The 26,877-nt window shown below is 46.1% G+C and overlaps 1 protein-coding gene across 1 annotated transcript; it reads right to left on the bottom strand.

Annotated features, from left to right (window-relative positions):
- Positions 1-1,275: 1,275 nt before the first annotated feature.
- On the bottom strand, positions 1,276-21,603 carry TEX35 (testis expressed 35). Its single transcript, XM_067728753.1, is given in 9 exon segments — positions 1,276-1,529; positions 1,813-1,835; positions 1,837-1,857; positions 2,212-2,404; positions 2,632-2,696; positions 12,134-12,193; positions 12,899-12,955; positions 13,902-13,970; positions 14,528-21,603. Coding segments are annotated over 9 exon segments (693 nt in total). The 5' UTR covers positions 14,672-21,603; the 3' UTR covers positions 1,276-1,468.
- Positions 21,604-26,877: the final 5,274 nt, after the last annotated feature.

Genomic DNA, 26,877 nt, shown 5'->3' with positions numbered 1-26,877 from the left:
ACAGAAAGTCACTCTGCTTAAACAGAAATGTGCACCTCGGTCCAAGGGTCCAGAGGCTTTCATGAAGCCAAGGCAGGGGCCAGCACCAGCCCAGCAGGGCCTGAGCCAGACAGTGGCTCTCCCAGCTCCCTCTGCGGAACTGCACGAGTCTCCACTTCTCTCAGTCCCTCTGTTTCATTCTTCTCTCTCTGCAAAGTGATTTATTTATTTTTTCTGTAGATCTGCGTCTTTGGCCAATGGTGGCAGAGGCCTCTTCAGCTCCCAATTATAAGTCCAGCTCTGGGGGCCAGCTGAGTCTCACCAAATTCCAATTTCAAATTCCCAGGGAAAGAAATCGATTGGGCAAGTTGAGTTGCCTGTCCACCTTGCTTGGATCAATTGGATGCTGCCGCACAAAGCAGAAATGGTGGCCCAGGTCAGGCCAATGCCCCCCAAGAGGCTCTGTACGCGGGACAGGAATAGCATCTTTGTGAGAAGACACAAGGTTAAGTATAATTCCCTTCCAGATGACATGACATTGAGACCTACAGAAAAAGCACAAGCTCACCAGCAAAGCTGGCCCAAGAGCACATTGGCAGGAATGGCAGGCTGTGGCTCCCCAGACATCCATTCCCAAGGGCAGACATGACAGCCAGGCAGAACTATCCCCCCCAACACACAGTGTCGTCCTTCTGCTGCCTCTGAGTTGGATGACATGGAACTAGGGCACGGGGGAGCTTGGAAAGGGTCAAGGGACAGGGACTGCAGAGACCACTGCCACCAGTCCTTGGGGGCTTGATTAGCAGTGTACCATCATTTGCACAAAAAAAGACTCAGCACTTCAACTGATCCTGACAGCCCTGTGTCCTTGATGACCTTGTCTCAGTTCTTAAAACTGGCACGTGTGGGAATTCCCCGGCAGTCCAGTGGTCAAGACCCTGGGCCCGGGGGTTCCTCCCATTGTCCAACATACATGCGCGCGTGCGCGCACACACACACTCACACTCACACGCACACTTCTGGGATCACGCAGAATGGCATCTGATATCTTCAGGGCCTCCCTTCCTCTCTTTTGACCTGGGACATTTTCAGAACCAGGTGAAGAGGAGGGAAGCAGGGATGAGGGGGAAGGATCATCCTTAGGAAGACCCTAAGGATGACCTGAAGAATTTTCCACCAAACCATCAGGAAGCAAGAAGAGAGGTTGGAGTCTGAAATACACTGATTTCAATCCAAAACAGTGACACTCCTTGCACACTCAAGTTTCAGGCTGATAGTCAACGCTTTGACTCCCGCTTTGGCTTTAAATGAAGATTTTACTCTCTGGGTAGAGGGAGACAAGGGCAGGGTGCTATGCAAGAGGGCAGCAAGCATTTGCTGTGCAGCTCAAGGAGTGGGGAGAGGCTGAACCGGAGCCGCTCATAGGTCCTGCGGTGACACTAAGTTGGAACTACGTCCCCAGTCACACAGGAGTTGAAGCACAGATAAATCAGAAAGCATGTCCAGATGCCGAGGGTGAAAAGGATGCCCAGGCCTGGTATGGAAGTTGCCTGTTATGTGGGGAGAAAGTCAGGAGCCTGAGGCAAGGTCAGCTCAGCAACTGGCAAGGCACCCTCCACTCCACGGGGGCCTCTAGGCAGCAGCCTCCAGGCTGGGCTAAGCAAGTCCTCCTTCGTGTGTCACGTCCTCTAAGGCTGAGTGGATGTGATGTGGGGCAGAGCCTGCATAACCATAACCACGGGTGAGATTTGATGGGAATGCACCCCTGAGCACACTGCCTTTGGGAGGACGGGGCACCGGATTGAGATAAGGGGCTTCCATGGATCTACCTACCGCTGATTGTAGTTGTTCTTTGGGGGCACACAACAAACATTTCTCCTATGGAGGACAGAAGCGGCACCAGAAAGATCATTTTTCCCTGGTCCAAGATGGCCAGGCTGCTGGGCACCTCATCAGGTCTTGCTATAGGAAAGGACAGAACAATACAGTTGCACTTGGGAACAGGTGCATCCAGGGTGGAGTCCTACTTGGTCATGGTTTCGGAATCACCCCAGGCCTATAGGGCAAGACCCCAGAGAGGACTCAAGACTCGGGAGGCATCCTGGGGCCAGGAGAGGAGTGGAACCAGTGCTTTACAGCAAGAGGTAAGAGAGTGAGAGAGCCCAGGGGAGGTCGGGGGGAACAGAAACCCGGGGTGTAACACTGGGGCAGGGGCAGGGAGGGCTTCATTACACAGCAGGTATCACATTGGTGAAGGGAATCCATTGGATCTTTTTTTGGTTGTTGTAGTGCCGTCATCTTTTTGTGAAGGGCAAGTGGTACTCCATCAGCTCCATCCATTTTCTTCCGCCGGATCTGTGGGTCTGTGTCCATCTTTCCTATCAGCCTGAGTTCTTGCTGCTCCTTTGGTCCTCTCCTGAGAGGACTGGGGAGTCAGGGAGGGGCAGAACTGGGGAGATAATTTTCAACAGGAAAGGAGATAACCGGTAGCATGGTTGGCCGTGGAAGGCCTTGACTACAAGCCACTGGGGAAGAGAAACCAAGAGAGCTCCTTGAAGGGTCTGGGAGTCCACTGAACCCCGAGGACACTTTGCAAAGCGAAGGGAGGAGATTCTTTAGGGTTGAGGAGAGACGGGTGCAGGTTACACTCACCGCTTGCTATTCTTCTGTATATTTATTAAAACATCCATCTCCTCATCCACATCCTTTTGCATTTCCTTCAAGAGAGAATTCAAAGCTAAAATCATCATCATGAAGGGCTTTTGAAGTTCCTTTTCCTGCCTCACTCTGCAGACCACTCAGAGACCACCGCAGCATCTTACTTCCTCAAGAATCCTCACCAGTCCTGGGTAGGGTGGCTCATCAGGATGTGCCTGACACGTGCTACCCCTCCCTGTGACCTCACCCATTCCATAGTGAAGCTGAAGCACAGGCAGAGTCATTGGGGGCTTGTCCAAAGTCTCCATGTGAGTCAGAGGCCAGGATCTATTTTACCTGATCTCACACTTGAATAAAACCCTTAGCTGCCTTGGTTCAATGCCTATGCAATCTTCCCCGGTGGCGCAGTGGTTAAGAATCCGCCTGCCAATGCAGGGGACACAGGTTTGAGCCCTGGTCCGGGAAGATCCCACATGCCACAGAGCAACTAAGCCCGTGTGCCACAGCTACTGAGCCTGGGCTCTAGAGCCCAGGAGCCACAACTACTGAGCTTGCGAGCTACAGCTACTAAGCCCCACACTCCTGGAGCCTGTGTTCCACAACAAGAGAAGCCACTGCAATGAGAAACCCACGCACCACAACGAAGAGTAGCCCCCGCTCGCCACAACTAGAGAAAGCCCGCGCACAGCAGCAAGGACCCAACACAGTCAAAAATAAATAGATAAAGTAAACAAATTTATAAAAAGAAAACAAACCCCGTGACCTCCCCCCCAAAGACGTTTCTGACACCAGTGTTTTGACCCCTGCCATGTACGTAGATCCTGTGTATCTGCGTTTGTTCCATATTTTACCCAACTCCTGGCAAAAATGGTCAACGCAAAATAAAGTAGACAGTAGCTCAAATGGCACCTCACAGTTATTATTAAGAACTGAAATAATAATAAAATCTTCTTGGCAAAGCTTAGATCCGTAAAATTTGACCTGGAAAAATTGGATAGAAATAGTGGTCACAAAGAACTTCTAAGATGGTGACAGTATTAGTGACAATATCTGTTAAGGACAAAAACAGGGTTGGATTGAATATCACAAAATATAAATGAAAAATAATTTGCTTTGGGGCTTCCCTGGTGGCACAGTGGTTGAGGGTCTGCCTGCTGATGCAGGGGACATGGGTTCGTGCCCCGGTCCGGGAAGATCCCACATGCCGCGGAGCGGCTGGGCCCGTGAGCCATGGCCACTGAGCCTGCATGTCTGGAGCCTGTGCTCCGCAACGGGAGAGGCCACAACAGTGAGAGGCCCGCCTACCGCAAAAAAATAATAATAATAATAATAATAATAATTTGCTTCTAGGAAAACCATTTTAATAAAAAATGAAAGATCTGGGGAGAGTTTACTGATCTGGGGTAGAAAATTGATCAAGGAATTACACCGTCAGGATGGAAATGATTTCCAAAAAATATCTTCTTGAAAAGCATTTAAAAATGTTCGTATACATTTTGAATAAGACATTTGTATTTGTAAATAAAGTCAAATATCCTTGAAGTCAATATTCCCCCGGGTCTAAAACATCAGAGTCAAAACGTCCCATATTCTTAAAAGTCTCACCATCACTTCAAACTCATCACGTTCCAAACTGACCTCTTCACTTTCTCTTCTAAATTAGCTGCTTCCCAACTAGCCTGTCACTGTCACCACTTTTTTCTAATCGTCCAGATTAAAACTTTGGTGTTATCATGCACGCTTGCCTCTCCTTCATTCTTTATACTGAATCAATCACCAAGAATGTTGTCTTTCCTTCGCTGCATCTTTCAGATTTTTACCCTTTTCCTTCTGTTTCTACACTTGGTCCAGCTTTCTTCACCTTGAGCAGAGATGCGGCTTCCAGTTTGATATTCTTGCTCCAGACGGCCCCCACCGACTCCCCCGGCGCCCCCAGGCCACCTTGCAAGCAGCTGCCAGCTCAGCTTTCTGAAGTGCTGCTCCTAGCATGTTCTTTGATTAAGAATCTCCAGAGGCCTCTTACTGCTTACACAACCAAGTCCCAACCTGTCTGCCTGTCTTTCAGAAGCCTTCATTATCCACCGCCTTTGTGCCCATTCCATTTTATTTCTCACAGTTTCCCCCCATGATCCCTCTTTTATGACCGATCTCCCCACTGACTGAGAAGCTTCGCGTTCATCCTGCTTCCATGCTGTGTGCAAGCTGTTCCCGTGCCCGAAATAGCCTCCTTTGTGCCTTGTGATACCCAGTCCTACCCACTAACAAAACACTTACTGTGTTTGCATTTTGATATAGAAATAAGACATGCCCTTTGCAGAAAATTTGGACAATACAGAGGAATATAAAAGAAAAAATTAATCTCATCACCTTTCAATAACAGCAATTAACCCTTTTGGTATATTTCTTTCCAGTCTTTTTTCTATATATTTACTTACCAATTTCTTTTCACCTGTTGAGATCAGCCTGTATATATTACTTGCATCTTGCTTTTTTACTTCTCATTAAAAGTATTCTTTCTAAATTCTGTCTCCTATAGTGAATTTTCATTATATAGATGTATCGTAATTCTATTGGCTATTCCTCTACTTTTGAAAATAGTGGTTGTTTACAATTTTTTGCTATTATAAATAATCCTGTGATGAACTTCTTTTTATATATATCCATGCTGGCATTTCTGATTATTCTCATAGGTTAAATTCTGAGAAGTCAAGGAGTTGATAAGTCATGGAGTTTTGATATTTTTGATACCTATTGTCTAATTCCGTTTTAGTTTTGTACAATCTTGTACTCCAATCAGCAGTACAAGAGCATTCTTATCTTGCTTTATAATTGTCATAAATTACAACTTGGCTTATTTGAATGTGGCAGTTATCTAAGTATTGTTTTCATTTGCAGTTATTTGATTACTCATGAGGTAAAACTTGTTAATATATTTATTGCTTTTTAGTAAGATTCCCCTCTGTGGACTGTTCACATATACCCTTTTCCCATTTTCCTAGTTGGTTCTTATTGATTGTGTGAGCCTTGTAGGTTACAGATAAAAAGCTTTTTTTCTATGTCTATCATATTTGTGGAAAATTATTTCTCCAAAACTGTTGCTTACTTTTTCACTCTGTGTATGGTGCTTTTCTGTTATAATTTTTAAATTTTTTGTATTGTTAAACATTAACAATATTTCCTTTGTGATTTCTTCCATTGTAATTATATTTGGACCATCCAGTTAAATACATACTTCTTATTTTTATTTTTAAAATTCACTTTATATACTATTTCAGTTTATAGTGTTAACTGAGTTAAGCTTTTCCCTTATATAGTCAGGCAATATTCTTTTTTTTTAAATTAATCTTTATTGGAGTATAATTGATTTAAAATGTTGTGTTAGTTTTTGCTGTACAGCAAAGTGAATCAGTTATACCTATACATATATCCACTCTTTTTAAAATTATTTTCCCATATAGGTCACTACAGAGTATTGAGAAGAGTTCCCTGTACTATACAGTAGGTCCTTATTAGTTATATACTTTAATATAGTAGTGTATACATGTCAATCCCAGTCTCCCAAATTATCCCTCCCCCCACCACCATTTTCCCCCCTTGGCGTCCATACATTTCTTCTCTACATCTCTCTCTATTTCTGCCCTGCAAACCGGTTCATCTGTAGCATTTTTCTAGGTTTCACATATATGCATTAATATACAATATTTGTTCTTCTCTTTCTGACTTCACTCTGTATGACAGTCTCTAGATTCATCCATGTCTCTACAAATGACCTAATTTTGTTCCTTTTTATGGCTGAGTAATATTCCATTGTATATATGTACCACATCTTCTTTACCCATTTGTCTGCCGCTGGGCATTTAGGTTGCTTCCATGACCTGGCTATTGTAAATAGTGCTGCAATGAACATTGGGGTGCATGTGTCTATTTGAATTATGGTTTTCTCTGGGTATATGCCCAGTAGTGGGATTGCTGTGTCATATGGTAATTCTATTTTTAGTTTTTTAAGGAACCTCCATACTGTTCTCCATAGTGGCTGTATCAATTTACATTCCTACCAAAGATGCAAGAGGGTTCCCTTTTCTCCACACCCTCTCCAGCATTTGTTGTTTGTAGATCTTCTGATGATGCCCATTCTAACTGGTGTGAGGTGATACCTCATTGTAGTTTTGATTTGCATTTCTTTAATAATTAGTGATGTTGAGCAGCTTTTCATGCGTCTTCTTTGGAGAAATGTCTATTAGGTCTTCTGCCCATTTTTGGATTGTGTTGTTTGTTTTTTTTAATATTGAGCTGCATGAGCTGTTTATATATTTTGGAGATTAATCCTTTGTCGGTTGATTTGTTTGCAAATATTTTCTCCCATTCTGAGGGTTGTCTTTTCACCTTGTTTGTACTTTCCTTTGCTTCGCAAAAGCTGTAAGTTTCATTAGGTCCCATTTGTTTCTTTTTGTTTTTATTTCCATTACTCTAGGAGGGGGATCAAAAAAGTTGTTCCTGATATTTATGTCAAAGAGTGTTCTTCGTATGTTTTCCTCTAAGAGTTTTATAGTGTCTGAGCTTACATTTAGGTCTCTAATCCATTTTGAGTTTATTTTTGTGCATGGTGTGAGGGAGTGTTCTAATTTCATTCCTTTACATGTAGCTGTCCAGTTTGCCCAGCACCACTTATTGAAGAGACTGTGTTTTCTCCATTGTATATCCTTGCCTACTTTGTCATAGATTAGTTGACCATAGGTGTGTGGGTTTATCTCTGGGCTTTCTATCCTGCTGCATTGATCTATATTTCTGTTTTTGTGCCAGTACCATATTGTCTTGATTACTGTAGCTTTGTAGTATAGTCGGAAGTCAGGGAGTCTGACTCCTCCAGCTCCGTTTTTATCCCTCAAGACTGCTTTGGCTGTTCGGGGTCTTTTGTGTCTCCATACAAATTTTAAGATTTTTTCTTCTAGTTCTGTAAAAAATGCCATTGGTAATTTGATAGGGATTGCATTGAATCTGTAGATTGCTTTGGGTAGTATAGTCATTTTCACAATATGGATTCTTCCAACCTAAGAACATGGTATATTTCTCCATCTGTTGGTATCACCTTTAATTTCTTTCATCAGTGTCTTATAGTTTTCTGCATACAGGTCTTTTGTCTCCTTAGGTAGGTTTATTCCTAGGTATGTTATTCTTTTTGTTGCAATGGTAAATAGGAGTGTTTCCTTAATTTCTCTTTCAGATTTTTCATCATTAGTGTATAGGAATGCAAGAGATTTCTGTGCCTTAATTTTGTATCCTGAAACTTTACCAAATTCATTGATTATCTCTAGCAGTTTTCTGGTGGCATCTTTAGGATTCTCTATGTATAGTATCATGCCATCTGCAAACAGTGACAGTTTTGCTTCTTCTTTTCCAATTTGTATACATTTTATTTCTTTTTCTTGTCTGATTGCCATGGCTAGGACTTCCAGAAGTATGTTGAATAATAGTGGAGAGAGAGGACATCCTTGTCTTGTTTCTGATCTTAGAGGAAATGCTTTCAGTTTCTCACCATTGAGAATGATGTTTGCTGTGGGTTTGTCATACATGGCCTTTATTATATTGAGGTAGGTTACCTTCTGGAGTGGTTTTATCATAAATGGGTGTTGAATTTTGTGCATCTATTTTCTGCATCTATTGAGATGATCATATGGTTTTTATTCTTCAATTTGTTAATATGGTGTATCACATTGATTGATTTGCATATATTGAAGAATCCTTGCATCCTTGGGATAAATCCCATTTGATCATGGTGTATGATCCTTTTAATGTGTTGTTGGATTCTGTTTGCTAGTGTTTTGTTGAGGATTTTTGCATCTATATTCATCAGTGATATTGGTCTGTAATTTTCTCTTTTTGTAGTATCTTTTTCTGGTTTTGGTATCAGGGTGATGGTGGCCTCATAGAATGAGTTTGGGAGTGTTCCTTCCTCTGCAATTTTTTGGAAGAGTTTGAGAAGGATGGTGTTAGCTCGTCTCTAAATGTTTGATAGAATTCACCTGTGAAGCCATCTGGTCCTGGACTTTTGTTTGTTGGAAGATTTTTAATCCCAGTTTCAGTTTCATTACTTGTGAGTGGTCTGTTCATATATTCTATTTCTTCCTGGCTCAGTCTTTGAAGGTTATACCTTTCTAAGAATCTGTCCATTTCTTCCAGGTTGTCCATTTTATTGGCATAGAGTTGCTTGTAGTAGTCTCTTAGGATGCTTTGTATTTCTGCGGTGTCTGTTGTAACTTCTTTTTCATTTATAATTTTATTGATTTGAGTCCTCTCCCTCTTTTTCTTCATGAGTCTGGCTAATGGTTTATCAGTTTTGTTTATCTTCTCAAAGAACCAGCTTTTAGTTTTATTGATCTTTGCTCTTTATTTCTGCTCTGATCTTTATGATTTCTTTCCTTCTGCTAATTTTGGGTTTTGTTTGTTCTTCTTTCTCTAGTTCCTTTAGGTATAAGGTTAGATTGTTTATTTGAGATTTTTCTTGTTTCTTGAGGTAGGCTTGTATTGCTATAAACTTCCCTCTTAGAACTGCTTTTGCTGCATCTCATACGTTTTGGATCGTCATGTTTTTGTTGTCATTTGTCTAGGTATTTTTTAATTTCCTCTTTTATTTCTTCAGTGACCTCTTGGTTATTTAGTAACATATTGTTTAGCCTCCATGTGTTTGTGTTTTTTACCTTTTTTCCCCCTGTAATTGATTTCTAATGTCATAGCATTGTGGTCAGAAAAGATGTTTGATATGATTTCAATTTTCTGAAATTTATTGAGGCTTGATTTGTGAACCAAGATGTGATCTATCCTGGAGAATGTTCTGTGCGCACTTGAGAAGAAAGTGTAATCTGCTGTTTTTGTTTCCTTATTAATTTTCCGTTTGGATGATCTGTCCATTGGTGTAAGTGAGGTGTTAAAGTCTCCCACTATTATTGTGCTGCTGTTGATTTCCTCTTTTACAGCTGTTAGCAGTTGCCTTATGTATTGAGGTGCCCCTATGTTGGGTGCATATATATTTATAATTGTTATATCTTCTTCTTGGATTGATCCCTTGATCATTATGTAGTGTCCTTCCTTGTCTCTTGTAACATTCTTTATTTTAAAGTCTATTTTATCTTATATGAGTATTGCTACTCCAGCTTTCTTTTGATTTCCATTTGCATGGAATGTCTTTTTCCATCCCCTCACTTTCAGTCTGTATGTGTCCCTAGGTCTGAAGTGGGTCTCTTGTAGACAGCATATATATGGGTCTTGGTTTTGTATCCATCCAGTGAGCCTGTGTCTTTTGGTTGGGGTATTTAATCCATTCACATTTAAGGTAGTTATCGATACGTATGTTCCTTTGACCATTTTCTTAATTGTTATGGGTTTGTTTTTGCAGGTCCTATTCTTCTCTTGTGTTTCCCACTTAGAGAAGTTCCTTTAGCATTTGTTGTAGAGCTGATTTGGTGGTGCTGAATTCTCTTAGCTTTTTCTTGTCTGTAAAACTTTTGATTTCTCCATCAAATCTGAATGAGATCCTTGCCAGGTAGAGTAATCTTGGTTGTAGGTTCTTCCTTTCCATTACTTTAAATATATCATGCCACTCTCTTTTGGCTTGTAGAGTTTCTGCTGGGAAATCAGCTGTTAACCTTATGGGAGTTCCCTTGTATATTATTTGTCATTTTTCCCTTGCTGCTTTCAATAATTTTTCTTTGTCTTTAATTTTTGCCAATTTGATTACTATATGTTTCGGCGTGTTTCTCCTTGGGTTTATCCTGTATGGGACTCTCTGTGATTCCTGGACTTGGGTGGTTATTTCCTTTCCCATGTTAGGGAAGTTTTCGACTATAATCTCTTCAAATGTTTTCTCTGGTCCTTTCTCTCTCTCTTCTCCTTCTGGAACCCCTATAATGCTAATGCTGTTGCATTTAATATTGTCTCAGAGGTCTCTTAGTCTGTCTTCATTTCTTTTCATTCTTTTTTCTTTATTTCATTTCACAGCAGTGAATTCCACCATTCTGTCTTCCAGGTCACTTATCCGTTCTTCTGCCTCAGTTATTTTGCTATTGATTCTTTCTAGTGTATTTTTCCTTTCAGTTATTGTATTGTTCATCTCTGTTTGTTTGTTCTATAATTCTTTTAGGTCTTTGTTAAACATTTCTTGCATCTTCTCGATTTTTGCCTCCATTCTTTCTTTTTTTAAATTTATTTTTGGCTGCGTTGGGTCTTTGTTACTGTGCGTGGGTTTTCTCTAGTGGCGGCGAGCCGGGGCTGCTCTTCGTTGAGGTGCGCAAGCTTCTCATTGCGGTGCCTCCTCTTGTTGCGGAGCACGGGCTCTAGGCACATGGACTTCAGTAGCTGCAGTGCGTGGGCTCAGTAGTTGTGGCTTGAGGGCTCTAGAGCACAGGCTCAGTAGTTGTGGCACACGGGCTTAGTTACTCCGCGCCATGTGGGATCATCCTGGACCAGGGGTCAAACCCGTGTTCCCTGCACTGGCAGGTGGATTCTTAACCACTGTGCCTCCAGGGAAGTCCGCAGACCTCATATTAAGAGGTTCTGATATAATTGCTATGGGGTGCAGCCAGGTGTAAAGAGGAGCTGTTCAAATCCACAGTACAGGTGATTTCAGCACATAGCCAATGTTAATAACTACTGCTAAAGTGCTAAGGACCTGGTTCTCATCAGGAGCAAGCATCTGAAGCACTGAAGAGTTTTGAGCAACTGTGCCCAAACTTGGAGGTTTTTATTCAGTTCATCTGGGCCAGGGCCTGGGTAAATGGACTTTAGAAATCCTCCGAAGTGATTCTCAGTGCATCCCTGGCAGAGAGGCTGTTACAGGATTATCTATGTTGGCTTCTTCATTTGTCTGGTTATCCTTGGGCTGTACCACCTTAATTTGATTATTAAGTTGGCTTCATTACGATTTTAATATCTGGTAGAAGTAATGCCCCCTTACAACTCTTGAAAAATTTATAAATAAATGCTTTTGTCTATTTATGCTTCTGCATTTGTTGTTCTCAAACTTCTACCTGGGGAACACAAACAAAACCCCAGGGTGCCAGGCCCATCAACACAGGGCCTGAGCTCTGTTTCCTATATTTGTGCTCCTGGTGATTCTGAAACCCACCAACGTCTGTAAACTGTTATTCTAGAATCTAGATGATCCTTTTAGTAATTATTGAGTTCAAAAATAATCTTACTGGGCTCTTGGTTAGATTCACATTAAACTTCCAATGCTGCCTTAAGACTCACCTTAAGGCTCACTTCCTCTAAAAGGACTTTTCTGGTTACCCCAACCCACATTCGTTACTCACTTCTCTAAACCCCTGGTTAGTTGACAACCAGTCATCATTTAGCTTGGTACTTACTTGTTATTTAATTCTTTTTTGCAATAGAGTTTGGGTCTCTTATTAAGCTGTAAGCACTTGCAGGGCAGGCTCTGGCATCTCCTTGCATGATTCCTCGTATGGTACTGGCCCATGGAGGGCACTCAGTAAATGCTTACCTTTATAATCTCCACAAATTCCTGGAGTTTTTCAAATTCCTGGTCCATTACATCTTTTATCTAGTGAGGAAGAAAGGCAAAGAGCACATCACTGAATGTGGAGTTGTCTTTCAGGCATTTTAAGCTAAGGGCTGCAGCTGCTCCCCTGGAATGAGCTAGATCAAGATTAAGGAATGTTCTAATAATGGCCTACTAGAGCCACTTTCTTCCCAAGAGTCTGTGAAGGGACTAGGGTGAGTGTATCATCAAGTCAACACCAGCAGCAGCCTTGGCACAGCTTGGATCTGGTCATTGCAAGGCTGCCATGTGGAGCTCAGACCACAGCTTCAATTACACGTTCTTGCTTGAGCATTTCCTTTGTTCATAAATATGCTATAAGTGATTCCGTCAGAGAAACAAGAAGAGGATTCTTGCTCTGCAGCTCGCTCAGGGGAGGAGTATTAGGACAATGGAATTGGTCCCTGACTGCCCCCCAATTCCAGGTCAGCCCCTCTCACTCTGTCACTAAGGTTGTATCTCCCCACCCTTATCAATGAGATATCTTAGAGAGCCCTTATCATTCAAAATTTGGGTTTAAGCACGAAACAAGTAAGAAACAGATAACCTAAGCTGCTGACACTTAAACATTCTAGGGGATTTGGGCTCAGTTGGTTTGATTGCTTTTTCCATGCAATTTCTGATTTTCTTTACTATTCAAAGTTAGGCATTTCATTTTCCTTGAAGCTCCACTTTTTCTCCGTGAGCTGAAAAGTCTCATCCTGTTACCTGTTTTATCTCCTTCATTTTTTCCTTGAGCTCTTCCCTCACCTCCCTGAGTTCATTCTGAGAAAATAAAATAGAGAAGGAGTGAAGAAATGTCTTGGATGGAAGGGAAACAGTCAAAAGGAGGAAAGGAAAGATCCTGGGGCATTGCCAAAAGAGGAGCAGAGAGATAGATGCCAGCAGGGAGGAAAGAAAGGATGCTATTAAGAAAATAGGATAGTGGGACACACAGACATCCAGTACCTCCAGATGTGATGCACTTTGAAAAGGTCATACTTTCACTCCTGTGGTGTGAGAACCGAAAAATGTATGGCCTAAGTCTAATGGTGAGGAAGCATCAGACAACCCAAATTCAGGGTCATTCTACAAGATAAATGATTTGTCATCAAAAATGACAGTGTCCCAAAAGACAAGGTCGAAGAACTGTTCCAGACAAAAAAAGACTGAAGAGACATGGAAACTAGATGCAAGGTGTGATTCTGGATTGGATCCCAGACCAAAAAAGTTATCTTCTCTTTTGTTATGAAAGACATTAGTGGGATAACTGGTGAAATTAGAATAAGGGCTGTAGGTGAGAACTGTATCAACATTAATTTCCTGCTTTTGATGTTTGGATAATTGTACTGTGGCTGTGTAAGAGAATGTTCTTGTTTTGAGGAAATATATACCGAAATTTGAGAGAACCACTTGCTCGCAGATGGTTCAGGAAATATATATGTTATATATAGGTGTGTGAATATGAAAGAGAGAAAAAAAACCCAAGATAAAATGCCAACATTTGGGAATCTGGGGGAAGGGTATACTAGAACTCATTGTACCATTTTTTGGAAAATATTCTGTAAGTCTGAAATTATTTTAAAATAGAGAGAACCAGAAGGAAAGGAGTCACAGGGGCTGGAGCAGAACTGTAGATGCTGGCAGTTCACCTGCTGCAGAAGTTGTTCTGTTGGCCCCACCTGTTCACTGGGCTGATCCAACTTCCTGTCTCCTGGGTCCACACACCTACCTTTAGCTCCTTTGTCCCTCCTGGTTTGGTAAATGGCCCTTCTTGTTTAGCTCCTTTGTAGTCATATGTCTGTTGGTTGGAAACAGAGACACAGAATATTGGAAACTGCAGGCGTGGGAGGGTGAGGCAGGAGGGATGACCCCGAGTTTCTGCTCCTCCCTTTGGGTCAGCGCAGAGGTAACCTGGCCTCACCTGTGCAGGAGTTTCCTCCATCCTTCTCCCCTCTCTGAGCTCATCTCATTCCACTCCCTTCCTGGCCCACTGGGCCTCAGCTTTCTGTCCCCTCCACAGACATACTCATTCCCACCTCAGGGCCTCTGTGCGCACTGCTTTTTCTGCCCACAGCGCTTGTCCTCAGCCCTCCAGGGGCCGCAGGCTTGTCCTACAGCTCTCAGCTCAGAGGAAGGCCTTCCTGATGCCCTCAACCCCCAGCAGCCCCCCCAATCACATCTCCCTATTTTAATTCCCTGCATCATAGGTAAAACTGCTGAATTTTTCCTTATTTATTTAGGTATCTGCTTTGTTCTGTGAGAGCAGAGAGCTTGTCTCTCTCTCAATATATCCGCCAGCATCTGGGACAAGTCTTGGCCACCAGGGACAGCGAATGACCCCTGACTCCAAGTCACCTCCTCATGCGTCTCAGGCCTGGCTGCCGGTATGGCCTCAAACAAGCTTCTTACTCTGATCAGCTCTGGCTTCAATTCCAGGCAAACTGCCTTGTAGTTCTTGTTCTGCAGAGACAGGAGGCTGGGATTCAGGCTGCCAGGCATCAGGACTGGGGAGGACCCTCCACCCACCCGACCCTGCCTGTCCAACTGCGCTTAGGCTCAGGCCCACATACCCCCAGCGCCTGGGCCAAGATAACTCACATTTTCTCATGCTCTACTCCTCTCATGAGTGACACCTGCCTGTTCGGCAGGCAGCCCTCTCCCTGGGGAGCTGGCGGGGGTGAGGGCTGGCGGGGACACTTTAAGATAACTCAAGGAAGCCGTCTAAGTATTTTTTCAGGAGCATTGACTTTGGAGGTAGACAGACAGACTTGAATTCTAGTCTCAGCTGCCCTCCTTACCAGCTGTGTTGACTTAGGCACGTTATTTAGCTTCTCTGAGCCTTCACTTCCTCGTCTGTAAATTGTGGATGATAATTACCTTTATCTGATGAGGTTCTTGTGTGCCTTAAACACGCGGGTAAGATGCGGGCCTGGCTGGGGTCATGGCTCCGGAGTGGCCGGGATAGGGGTGGGGCATTTCGGTGCTCCTTTTCCTGGCGGGGGTCCTTCCCACCCCAAGCCCAGGGGTCCATTCCCCACCCTCCTTCCCGCCTGAGAGGCCACGTCATGCTCAGAGGTAGAAAGAAAAGCCGAGGGTTCGTTGGGGACTCTCTGTACCCCCCAACTCCATCCAGTGAGAGTTCAAAGAGGCCCCACATTGGCCAGCAACGTTTCTCCTTTACCAGGTTTGTTTTCTTCAGTTCTGCCCTCTTGGCCGACATGATGGAGGAGGCCAGAGTGTTCTTCAACTTCCCAACCTCCCCACAATGGGCCCCCGGGACCAGGCCACTGCAGGTTACAGGCTGAGGTGAGGGCAGGATGCCCACCTCTCTGTGTGTGGAACAGCTGAGGTCACAATGCCCAGGACCTGCATGCTGGCCGCAGTGTCGCTGCAACTTTGAGCCTGGGGTGCCTCGGCCGCTGAGAAGAGGACCTCAGGTCGGGTTCCAAAACCACGAAGTCTCCCTCCTGCAAGGGGAGAGGGGCTGTCCTGGAAAGCCCACCCTGAAGGACCACAGCCAAGCACAAGGGACGCCCCAGGAGAAGCAAAAATTGCCGGCTCCTTTCCCAGAGGGACCCACCCAAAGACCAGGAGGAGGTGTCTGCCCTCAACAACGAGCTTCTCCTGGAAGCCCACACACCTGCTCTCCTGACCCTTCCTCGAGCCTAAAGCTATTTTGGGTTGGGATGCCCTGAAGTCTCTCCGGTTCAAGGTGCACATACTGTGCTAATCCGGGGCTCTCTGTGCTGGGGGAGGGGTGCCAGTCTCGGCAGGACGATCTCTGATGCCCAGGCCTGACTGCACAGCTGGCTCTGTCCCCTCTCCCCTCCTACACCCAACTCCATTCTTTCCTCCTGGTTTTTCTACTATCCTGGAAGAGCGTTAGGGCAAGAAGCAGTATGTGGACAGTGCAGTTGGTGAAAAGCCCAGATGACGGGCGATGAAGAATACTGAGACCATCCTGAGGGTAACTATGATTTGTGTTTTGAGAGTCAAAGGAATGTAGCCTCCCTGGGACCTAAAATTATTCAGCATCCAGGTTAGCAAGCCTAACTGGACGCTGAATAATTCTCTTTCCTCTTATCCTTGGGCACGCCTTCTTCCCTCTACTACCTGCTACAGAAAGGGCCAACTTGGAAATTCCTAGAACAGACAGTACAGGAAATGATGCAAATTGCACGTGAAGTGCGTGTCCGCACCCCGGACGTGACTTTTCGCCCTCACCTTCCCATTTCCTGCGCCTATGCCTGTCCTTCCCAGAGGCGCTGAGCATTGGAGCTTCTTCGGAGTCACTTGCAGCATTTCTGATGCATTTCCTAGGGGGTTATTTTGCAGCTCCCAACCTGGTGAGAGCCTTCAATCTCAGCCCATCACAACCAAAGGAGAACGTCTGTCACTGTTCAGTGGGGGAGGGGAAGAGATGGGAGGGGAGGAGAGGAAGTGGCGGGGAGCTTCCCAAGCTCCTCTCCCCCTTGTAAATGAGGGGTTGGAAAGCTAAGGTCCTTTGACCACTGTGCTCGGTCCTCCCAGATCCGCTGGCCACATGGCAGGAGGGCCCTTTCTCCACAGGTTTCCAAAGTTCCCATAGGCTTGAGCAGGAAACTACAGTGAAAATGATGGTCTCCTTCTCAACGTTTACCAGCTCTGTGAAAATGGGCACCTTCTCGTCTTTGTTTGGGGTTGAACTCCTCCTGGGCCTGCAGCAAAGTGTCCTTTGCTTGGCTGAGCAGTTGTTAAATGAGTCTCCTCTTGGCCAAGCATGTCACATGAGCCCACTGGCCCATATAGCAGGAAATTGGGTGTGAAAGGAATCAAGGTCTCATTGTGAAAACTGCTTTGTAAAGTAGAAAATTATACACACACACACATCATCATTATCGTCATCATCATTTGGACAGAAATTTAACTACAGACCCACAGCTCCAGGCTTGTGCCTTCGTATAGTACTTGCTATTCATGTCCTCAAATACATCATTGTTGTCATCAGTATGTTCTGGAAGGGCTGGGAATATGTTTAATGAACCTAAATAAATGAGTCTGTTACTTTCTTCTCTAAGATTTTGCAACTGCGTGAGGCCCTAGGTGGAAACAGCACTGTGATGTGGAAGTGGCTGTGGTATGACTTTGTTATATGCAGGCCGTAGTCCATTCTTTTCTTTTTTGCGGTACGCGGGCCTCTCACTGTTGCGGCCTCTCCCGTTGCGGAGCACAGGCTCCGGACGCGCAGGCTCAGCGGCCATGGCTCACGGGCCCAGCCGCTCCGCGGCATGTGGGATCCTCCCGGACCGGGGCACGAACCCGTGTCCCCTACATTGGCAGGCGGACTCTCAATCACTGTGCCACCAGGGAAGCCCCGTAGGCCATTCTTACCTGGAGAATGTCAGATAGGCTTTTCCTAACCCCGCTTCAGGGCAAAATCCACTGGTCCAGGGCAAGGACCGTAGAGCCCTCTGATGTTCCAAAGGAGTCTGGTGAAAGGGGAGCTTCCCAACATAGAGAAAGAAGCAGTCATGTGTCTCTTTTCCCCAAGTTGATGGCATTTGGATTTCCTTTTCTTTTTTTTTTTTTTGGATTTCCTTTTCTTTTTTTTTTTTTTTGGATTTCCTTTTCTTTATAGGGGTCCTGATTTTTCAGTTTCATGAAGACAATGTTGTGTGTGGGGTGGAGTCCAGGGAAGGAGGATTAAAAATGGCCTTAGGCCTCTGTGTTTGGCCCCTTGTCATTCCAGAGGTACAAAATTCCAGGGTCTGGCTTACAATGAAGCCCGGGCTCAGCCTAGACTCACATCTAGGCCCAGAGAAGGTGAAGAGAACGTCATCTGTGCTGAGGGGCCCATTTGACTACAGGGGACCCAGTGTTCTAAAGCCCTTTGATTCTCAAAGGTGCCCAGAGTCCTGACGGCCGTGGTCTCCAGTCAACCTTGCACGACACAGTTTGCCACACGTGACCTCGATGATTGGCCCCTGAACACCCTGCCACACACTGCGGTGTCTAGCGCTGCCGCCCAGTGGCCCACTGGCCGGTTCTTAGCCCCAGGGCACCTCTCACGGGACTTTTATATGATTGGTTACTGCATTGTCCCACATAACTGATTTATAGACACCTTACTTCTACACTGTGCAGGGTTCGGACATCTTTTCTCATTGACACATTGGTTCCTATGTAATCGCTGATCATTCCTATAAACAGTGTATCAGATCTTGGCTAGAATCAAGTCCCATTATATTGTTTCTATGGAATTTCTATCATGTGAACTTCTAGTGCCTCTATTTCAGGAACAAAACGTAATATTCTGAACAATGAATGGTAAATCTCCAGCTACCGCAATACAGCTTACGATAAGTTAAAAGTCAGAGCAAAGGCTTTGAGGATCGCAGGCTTTTTTCTCCTGTGTGTTCTCTACGACAGGGACGCATTTGCCAGGGCCTCCCAGGACCCAGGGGAACCTGCTACTGTTCCCACAGCCGACTGTTACAGTGCAGCCTGCTGTGCGAAATAAAGAGCCACCAACCATCAGAGGCTCCCCTGTCCTGCCAAACGTAGCTCCTGGGGCCTCCTTACTTGGCTGGTGTCCCTTTACCGTCTTTGGATGCAGCCCAAGTAGAGGATGATGGCAGTTATACTCCTGCCTCTTTTGGCTTCCCTGATCGAAGGCTCTCTACACTTGCTATCCCAGTCTGTAGCCTCCTCTCCACCTCTGACACATCCAAATTCCCATTTATCACTGAAGCAATCAAACTGGTGCAATAACCTCTTTGGATTGCCCTTGTTGGGGGGCTATGATTTGCATGGTGTCCATGGAGGATCACAGATGGGAGGATTCCATGGGTTAGTCCTGGGAGCAGCCTGCATCCCTCCCACTCACATTTCTTTGGCTACAAACTAACAAGGCCACACCTAACCAGAAAGGAGGCTGGGATGTGTGGCCACGTGTCTCCCAAGAATAAGAGGAAATAGGTTTAAGGAGTGGGCAACCAATCTCTGCCACACCTTCCTAAAGCATCTCATCTCTCCTATTTCACTTTATCAAGTCCTCTCGTAAGAAAGCTTGGTTTGGGGTTCTGGTTTTGGTGCAAAAGGGAGGTAGCCAACAAGGTCTGAAAGGGAAAATTACACCAGGTTCTCGAGCTGAGATGAAATCTCCTAACAAAGGTGAACTGGCAGAGTTCAGGTTAGGGATCTACCTGTTTGTCACCTGAATGGCCAGTGGGTGGGACATTGAGACAGAGATTGGGATAATGATCCTGTTGGTCCAGGGCTTTGCAATACAACAGTTCCAATCTATTCCAGTCCCATTCTGCAGAAGGCCCTGCACACCTCGCTCCCCTCCTGCAGGCATCAGAATGTGGGTCTGGTCTGAAGCTTCTCTTGCTGCTCTGAGCCCTCCAAGAAGCACTAGGGCCTGACCAAGGTGTCTGACCTTTGTCAGCCCCTTCACTGTCCTCTTGGCTGTCCTCTTGGCTGAAACTCCATAACCTCCTTAGAGGAACCTTTGTGTCTAGTCCCACGAAGCCCCTGGACGTGACCCCTGCCTGGGGATGCCTACAGCTGGCCCCCACTGCCAGACATGGACAACAATCCAGGCTGGACCAACGTTTTCCAGAACCTGGGGATACTGGTCACTAGAGGGCTTCCTGTGGAGTCAGCCTGGCTGGTGCTTTTTTCATATCTGATTAACTTCCTTCTCTTGGCCATTCTGCCCCTGGGATCATTAGCATCTCACAGCTGAGTCTAGGTGAAGAATGGCCCAGACTGTGTGAATCTTCTGCCCTCAGCAGGCGTTCCAGGGCCTGGGCTGGGGAAAGCATCTCTGCCCTGGAGCTGTGAGTGGTGATAAAAGCAAGGAAGCTTGTAGAGCCCCAACGGGAGAGTTCAGTGAGCTGGAGAAGGCTGTTTAAACCAGTCTCCAAACAGGAGCCAGACACAGATTCTGAGAGCCGCTGTGGAGACAGGGTGAGAATAGCTCTTGGCAAAGGCCACCAGACTGGATGACCGCGGTGCATTTGAAGACTAAGAATTAGGCCGTTTCTAGAGGTTTGCGTCTTCGTTCTTGTTACATGTCTGTGCTCTAAACAGGGCTGTGGATTTTTTCCTTTGTTGGCAAAAAGCATGTATAGAATGTGTATAAATGGGTTGCTTGTTTTTCTGGATCTTGAATTCATGGATTCCACATACCTCTTGCATTTCATGCCAAAATATTTGGCTGTTCTGATTTAGTTTAGGTTTAACAGAACTGAAAAACACCCCATATATCCAGATCCACGTGGACAGTCTGCATGTAACACTGGTTTTCGTTTAGCTCCCAGTCTCACCGTGGGGAAATTCCGCTGAGGCATCCCATTTGCTGGTGCAGGTAGAGCGAATCACCGGCTCTGAAACAGCCAGTTCTCTGATGAGGGGTTGAATGCTGTCCTAGAAGCTGGGAGTTCAGCCTCTTTCTCCAGCCCTCCCAACAATTAAACCAGCCGATGTGGATTCCTTTTGCAACTAAGAACGTGACCGGTGAATGGAGATGGCCCCATGTTCCCGCTAATTGTAGGTCTTTGGAAAGTCACACACGTGCAGCAGTAACTCCTGCCTGGTGACCCACAAGCACATGGCCTACGGAAATGTTGGGGACTTCTATTTGGTGACATCTCGTGGGTTCTCAGGGTTGGTCATTTTAACTAGTGGCCATGATAAAAGCAGATCTGATGCCTTACTATCAAGCCCCTCATCATTTTTTACAAGTGATTTCACTTGGCTGGTTCTTTGTAGCCAAACATCGTGCAGATACATTTTTTTTTTTTGGGTGCAGATACATCACTTCGGAAGACGGCCTTTACCTCACAAGAGCTTGCCGGCTCGTCGCCCTGTATGTTGGTTCTGCAGGGAGCGCTTTCTCCAGCAGGCCTGTTCCCCTGCTCAGGAGACTGAATCCACAAGTCCACCCGGGCTCCACCCCCGCCTTGTTCCTCGGGGCCACTGGCAGCTCTCCGCTCCACCCCCTGCTCCTGTCCACATGGCTCTGGGGTGTCCCTGGGCCACGTGACAGACCAACACTTTGAGAAGAACCCTCTGGGCCCTGGGCTCCACTTGAAGTTGAGGAAGGAGGCGTAAGTGACACCGCTCCTCTAGGTGGCAAAACTTGTGTGAAAAATCGCTGTCTGGGAAAGACAACGTGGGTGGAGCCGAACACGGAAGCAGACCACAGTCGCTTGCCGAGCCTTCTAAACATAAGCGTTGACGTATTTCTAATTCTTGATCAAAACAAAGCAACCCCGTTCTCGTGACAGAATAAAACCTGTGACAATAACAAGCGATGCAGAGAGTCGTGAAGCCCAGGGCCGGCCTGGCTCTCCACGCCACCACTCATTGGCAGGTCACCCTTATCCAGGCTCAGGGCCAGGCTGGGTCTTAGCAAGGAGCTCTGGGTCACCATGCAGGGGACTCCACAGCAAATCCCCTGCAGGTTCAACACACGTTTACTGAGCCTGACTGTGTGCCAAGCTCTCTGCTAGGCACCAGGAGCACAAAGATTCCTGGCGTGGCCCTGGCCCTAGGGACTCATCATTGAGGGGCTGACAGGGCATCATTAGAATCGCACTTACAATATGGTAAGTAGGCTCAGGGTGCCGAGAGCCCAGAGGAGGTGCACGACCCAGTTCTCAGAGCTGGCTTTCTGCCATGTTAACCTGGCCTTGTGAGCTTCCCAGTACCCTTCACGTTAGACAATTTTTTCTCTAAACCCAGTGCAGGAGGCGGGGGTGGGGGGTGAGGGGGAATGCTGCCTACCACATGCCAAACTTTCCCATCGCCAGTGCCTGCCTGGGTCTCTGAAGATGACACGCTCCCCCCATATCAGTGGGACCATCCCCTCCATGCTGAGCCCTGGACGGTGAGTGTTTACCTGTCTCCCGTGTATCAAATGGGTCTTCCTTCCAGCAGAGAGAGTTGCTAGCCTGTCCCAGCAGGTGTATTACATACCAAATCAGCCTTCTCTATCTGCTCCATCTGGCCCAAGCTCACCTTTACCTGGCCTTGTTACTCTACACAGCAGCTGGAACTGGACTTAGATCTACACATCCTCTAACAACGTAGAGCAAGAAGGTGTCCTCCGAGCTGTGAGTGTGTCAGGCTGATACTGCATCACGTCGCAGTGTCTGCAGGTAACACATGCCCGTTCTCAGAGGTCCTGTGGGTTCCTGCCTTGGGAAATAATGGGATATATCCATAAATGTAACAAGACTTGGGTTTTGTACGTGGATCTCCCTCAGCTCCCAGCACTCAGAGAATTGGAAAAATGGAAGCCCCAAAGTCCACACAAAGGAGACTTTGCAGTACCGACCTGGTGTCAGTGAGATTCCTTTTGCTGACGCCACTCAGTAAACTTACCTGGCCTCTGTCCTGCTGCTCCCTGCCAGGCCCCACAGACACTCAACAGGCCTTCTCTTCTGCCTTCCACTTGGTTACTTGTATCAGGGTTCTCCAGAGAAACAGAATCGATAGAATATCTGCCTACCTATCTATCTAACAATCAAGAGATTTATTTTAAGGAAGTGGCTCACATGATTATGGAGGCCAAAAAGCCCCGAAATCTCCCATCTGTAGCTGGAGACCCAGGAGAGCCCATGGTGGAAGTTTCTGTCTGAGTACAGAAGACTGAGGTCCCAGCTGTAAAACAGAGAAAGAATTATTTCTTACTCAGCCTTTTATTCTACCCAGGCCTTCAGCAGATTGGATGGGGCTCACCCACATTAGGGAGGGCAATCTGCTTTACTCAGTCAGCCAATTCAAATGTTAATCTCATCCAAAACACCCTCATAAATATACCCAGAATAATATTTAACCAAATTCAGCTAATCCTTGTGCCCGGGTTTGGATTGCACAGGTCCACTTATATGAGGATTTTTTCAGAAGAAATACTGCAGTCCTACGCTATGCGCAGTTGGTTGAATCTCCAGATGCGGAACCGTGGATACCAAGGCTGACTGTAAAGTAATATGCAAAGTTCTGACTGTCCGGGGGTCGGCACCCCTAACACCCACGTCGTTCAAGGGTCAGCTGTACCCTGTGACCTCGTCAAGCTGATATGTAAAAGTAACTATCATATTACCTGTCTCTGCTGCTTTCGTGACCCATGTCCTCATCTTCTGGAGCACAGCCTGTTTCCTTCCTTGAGTCGTGGCACGTGAGGCCTGATCTCATGGTAACTGACCTCTGGCTTGGCCTCAGACCCTCGCCCCTGGCTCTTTGGACACCAGATCCCTCCTTCTTCCCTTTGTCCTTTGTTGGAGAGCTTTCTCCCACGCCACTTGCTGTGGCTGGTGGTTTCAGGGCAAAATCTTCCAGGAAGAGGGCTCTCTCTCTCTCTCTCTGCTCAGTGTTATGAATCAGCCCCCCGCCAAGGGGTCACGCCTCCTCCTCTGCTCACTCGTGGTGTTTGTCTCCTGACACCCATCTAGTGGGAGGGTGTTTGTCCGTACCCTCCTGATGCCCTGCTCTGCCAGGAGGGAACACCCTATTTTTCAGATTCCCTTGCCGTCTCGGCCCCTTCTGAGCTCGTTCTCAGCTCGGAGCATGCCCCCAGCCTCTCCAGTCTCCTGCCTCCCTAGACTGTCACACTGCTTGGTTAATGCCAAACAGGTGCATGGACGTGTGGGGCTACGGCATGATTTCCCTGTGGAAGGGCAGGGTAGCGCAGGTGTGAAGACATTGGCTACCTGTGATTCCTTGTAGTTTTGTTTTGCATTTCCCTAATGATTAGTGATATTACACATCTTTTCATGTTCTTACTGGCCAACACATTTACTTTTTTTTTTTTTTGAGGTACGTGGGCCTCTCACTGTTGTGGCCTCTCCCGCTGTGGAGCACAGCCTCCAACACATTTACTTTTAAAGGAATAAAGCATAATTTAAAAAAAATCAGTTATTAAAACAGCACTTAAACAGAGGGGGGAAAATAAATGAAAACTTTGAGCAGCTGTAGTTTAGAATCCAAGGGTTCATGTTCCCCATGAGGTTCCAGGAAAAATGTTTCTTCAGGATTAAGGAAGCAGGGCTGGCTGCCCAGTACGGTGTGCTGCCTCCTAAGGGGTGCCCAAGAGCAAAGGACCCTGGGTGGCTCTCCCCAAGGGACCCAAGGAAGCGTTCGAGGAAGGCTCCAGTGACCTGCCCCAGGAGCTCCACTGCTTCCCCAGCTGTGTGGGGATCCAGAGAAGCTAGCTGTAACAGAACTTTTCCCTGGAGCAGGAATGGCCCCATGAGGCATAATTGTCTTCAACAGTTCATGTCCATGCTGAGAAAACTATCATGCATTGTTGGTGGGAGTGGAAAATGATATAACCCCCCTGGAAGAGAGTTAGCGGTTTCTTATAAGCATACACTTACCATATGACCCAGCAATCCAATCCCTAGGCATTTACCCAAAAGAAATAAGAACATATGTCCACACAAAGACTTGTTCATGAATATTCACAGCAGCTTCATTCATAATGGCCTCAAACTGGAAAACAACACCACATCTGCCAGCAGGAGAATGAATAAACAACTTGTAGTATTTTCCTACAGTGGAAGACCCTTGGACAATAAAAAGGAGTTAACTACTGATACATAGGACAGGATGGGTAAATCTTACAGATGTTTTACTGAGTGAAATTCCATTCAGATGAAAGGCTAGAAAACAAATCTATAGTGACAGAACGCAGATCAGTGGCTCTCTGAAGCTGGGGTGGGGGAGGGATGGCTGCAAAGAGCAGCAGGGAATATTCTGGGGTGTTGGAAATGTTCTATGACTCGACTGTGGTGGTGGTTCCACTGGTATGTACATTCTGCAAAACCGATCAGACTGTACACTTAAAATAGGTGCATTGTATTGTGCATGCACCTTAAAATTTTTAAGTTGACTTAGAGACAAATAGATGATGCAATGTTTCTTGCACATTGGAATTTGTGCAGTGTATCAAAGCCACTACAAAGATGATTTCATTTAATCCTCATAATAGCATTGTAAAATAGTTATTATTACCCTCATTCCGCAGATAAGGAATTGTTTAGGAAAACCACCCCCCAGCCTTTCCCCTTGTGTTTCTCCTTTGCTCTCACACCATGTCATACCACACCCACCACTTCTGACACCAGACATATGGGGGTTTTCACCTACAAGCAGCGATTCTCTGTGACACCAGCTGGGTGTCCTACAATTTAACTCAGTTCTGACACTACTGGAGCTAGTGTCAGATCCCACAGGTTAAGGGCTCGGTCTTACAAGGCTCTCCACCCCCTACCGGCCCCCCGCTTCAGACGCCAGCCCCAAGTCCAGGTTGTTACCTGTGCTTCTGACCAAGTAGCTATAGATTGGAGACTCCCACGACCCCCTCCTCAGGTTCAATTAATTTGCTAGAGTGGCTCACAGAACTCAGAGAAACATTTTACTCACCAGATTACCAGGAATACCCAGGTGGGACAGAGACACAGGGCGAGGTATGAAGAAAGGGCAGGGAGCTTCCATGCCCTCTCTGAGTGCACCATTCTCCCCATGTCTGCATGTGTTCACCAACCCAGAAGCTCTCTGAACCTCACGCTTTTGGAATTTTGGTGCAGACTACTTCTTCTTCTTCTTCTTCTTCTTCTCCTTCTTCTTCTTTTTGTGTCTGCACCACGTGGCGTGTGGGATCTTAGTTCCCTGACCAGGGATCGAACCCATGCCCTCTGCAGTGGAGGCATGGAGTCTTAACCACTGGACCACCAGGGAAGTCCCTGCGGAGGCTTCATTACGTAGGCCTGAGCAATCATTAACTCTGAAGGACAGGAGGCTGGTGCTGAAAACTCCAAGCTTCTCAACAGAGCTTGGTCTTTCTAGAGACTGGCCCCAATCCAGGCGCCCACCCTGAGTCACTTCATCAGAAAAAAAAGACACTCCTGTCACTCAGGAAACTACAAGGGTTTTAGGAGCTCTGTGCCAGGTACTGGGGGCAGAGACCAATATATATTTTTTCTATTATCTCACAGGCATCAAGGCTTAGAGAAAAACCTCTCGAGTTGTGCTCGGCTGGACATCGCATCCACAATGCACATCTCTAACAAAGAGCCCAGAAAGTCGTTAGCAGCTCACTTTGCGGAAGAAAACCTGTCTGCTCTCAGGGGTGCTGAGAGCGTGTCCGAGTAATACGGCAAGTGTGGGAAATGCAGCTTCCACTCCGAGGATACAGATCTAGTTATCCTGGGAGATTGTGGGAAAGTTTAAGTTGTAGACACGTATGTACCTAAGGGTGTATTGTGTGCAGGTGGAAAAGCATTCCTAATCTGGGGGATGGGAAGAGATGCTACAGGGAGTTTCCACGAACCCCTTTGCCTCCTGTGGCTCACGCAAACCAAGTGTTTGTTCCTGGGTTGCTCATGAAGCCAGCTGCTTCCTTCTCTCTCTTCCCTTTATCCAGCCTGGGTTTCCTCACACAACTTGGGCGAAACTGGTGTCCCGGGCAGCAAGGCTGTGCCCTCTCCCCTCATCACTGGCCCTCCATGTCCAGTGTAAGGCCCCTCATTCATTCGTGTAAGCCAGATCTCCATAGACCAGACAGAGTCTAAGGTAGGAGTGGGACTCCAAAGAGAAGAATAATAGCAATCCCTCCTCATACAAACCATCGCACCTCCTCCTCACTGAGAGCTTTTGCTGTACTTATGGAGTGAGTGCTTTGTGACTATGGCGCCGTCCCAGCTCTCAAGGGG

Source organism: Pseudorca crassidens, chromosome 2 (assembly GCF_039906515.1).
Source record: "Pseudorca crassidens isolate mPseCra1 chromosome 2, mPseCra1.hap1, whole genome shotgun sequence".
NCBI classification, from domain to species: Eukaryota; Metazoa; Chordata; class Mammalia; order Artiodactyla; family Delphinidae; genus Pseudorca; species Pseudorca crassidens.
This window is presented reverse-complemented; position numbering and strand designations above follow the sequence as displayed.